The following is a 1,903-nucleotide window of genomic DNA, read 5'->3' on the forward strand; positions in this document are numbered from 1 at the left end:
ATATGAACGGAGAACGTACCCTAGTCCAAGGGGGCGCCCTCGGATGGGACGCGACTCGAGTGGTCGGGACCTAGAAGAGTAGCCGAACGGGAGTCGAATGTGAAGCCGGGTCTGGAGGCACGGAGCCGAACGCGGTCTGAATTCAGAAGATAAGACGCAGATCGGGATAAAACACCGGCGTGCAGGATGAGAGGTACTAGCGGCACGCAGGCCGTGACACAAAATCGACACAGACGGGGAAGCGAGATTGGCACACAGATCCAGACACGAATTTGGCACGCAAGCCGAGATACGAGATCGGCACGCAGGCCGGGATAAGACACCGGTACACAAACTGGGATAAGGCACCGACATGTAAGCCGGGACAAGCTATCTACATGCTGGCCGGGATACAACATCACTATACGGACAAGAATACAACATAAGCACACGAGTCGAAATACAACCACCTCCCGAAGGCCTGAATACAACGATGACTCGAAGGCTCGATCAGTGCCGAAAGCGCACAGCGGCGTGCGTCTAGCGGCAACGTCGCGAGGCGGAGGGAGAGAGAGACTTTCGGTCCGGCAGCGGCGATACGCAGGGAGGAGGAGAGGGAGGCTGTCGGTCCGGCAGCAGCGTCACGCGGGGAGGAGGAGAGGGAGGTTGTCAGTCCGGCAGCGGCGTCGCGAGGAGGACATATGACCGGCGGTCGTGTTAGTCGCAGGAGAGAGGAGGAGGCGGAGAGGCCGGTGTCGCTCGAGAGTGGCGGCGAGAGAGGGAGAAGAAGAGTGGGAAGCCAGCGGCGTCGGCTGGAGCAGCATTGTCCCGGGGAAGAAAAGGAGGGAAGCGGCAGTGTCGGCTCCGGCGAAGGGCGAGAGGAGGAAGAAGAGGAGGTGCGGTCGGAGGCGAGGGAGAGTAGAGGAGGAGAAGAGGAGGTGGCCGACATCGGCTCCGGCGACAGCGTTGGAGAGGGAGGAAGAAGATGTTTCTGTTGGCGGCGGCGGATAGAAAACGAAGCCTCTTCCCTTCTTGCATGCTACATTGCCACCTTAAACCCTCAAAACTCTCCACCAAATGAAAAGATCAAATTGCCCCTCCTTCTCCCTTTAATCCCTTCACTGCCCTATACCCATATCCGTATCACAAGCCTCCCCCTCAAGTCTAGTCAAAGGAGGCGCAAGTCTGACTGACTAGATCAATCTCAAAACAAAATCGCTACCGAACACGGAATCAGATCACTGGCTCGTCTTATCACATCGAATGAGTAGCTGCAAACGAAGAGCGCCCGACAGAGCGACCAAGCGGCGAAAGCAATACCGAGCGAGTGTCAAAAGAGCGATCTAGCAGATGTCAAACGATATCGAGACGACGATCAGGCGATGCAGAGCAGGTGATCAAGCGATTACCGAGCTAGACGAAAGACGATGGATGAGCAATGGTGAGTGCGCGATCGATAAAATGTCATCCGCGTAAATCGCGATCAGTACGAGTAAATCCATTAGCGTAATTGAGAAAGTGCCGACCGAGTGACAATAAATCACGACTGGGAGAGCGTCGACCGAGTGACAGTAAATCCTGGTCGACCAATAGAGAGAAGGATGGACGAGCGAAGCCGTGAGCGCGACCAAGAGAATGTCGACCGAGCGATAATGAATCGCGACCTGGCAACAAAAAGAATGATGGACTAGCAAAGCCATGATCGCGACCGATAAAATACCGACCGAGCGACAGTAAAATCGCGATCGGGTAATAAAGAGACGGATCGATGAGTAAAGCCGTGAGCGCGACTGAGAAAATATCGACCAAGCGTCAATAGATCGCGACAGGGCCATAGAGGGAATGATCGACGAGCAGAGCCGTGAGCGCGACCGAGAAAAGTACTTATCGATCGTCAATAAATCGCAACCGGGCAATGGAGAGA

At 55.3% G+C, this 1,903-nt stretch overlaps 1 protein-coding gene across 1 annotated transcript; it reads right to left on the reverse strand.

The window, feature by feature from the left end:
- Positions 1-400: 400 nt before the first annotated feature.
- LOC122010909 (putative protein TPRXL) lies at positions 401-928 on the reverse strand. The gene has a single exon (XM_042567375.1). The coding sequence runs from the start codon at positions 926-928 to the stop codon at positions 401-403; it is 528 nt and encodes a 175-aa protein (XP_042423309.1).
- Positions 929-1,903: the final 975 nt, after the last annotated feature.

This window comes from Zingiber officinale, chromosome 8A (assembly GCF_018446385.1).
Source record: "Zingiber officinale cultivar Zhangliang chromosome 8A, Zo_v1.1, whole genome shotgun sequence".
NCBI lineage: Eukaryota > Viridiplantae > Streptophyta > Magnoliopsida > Zingiberales > Zingiberaceae > Zingiber > Zingiber officinale.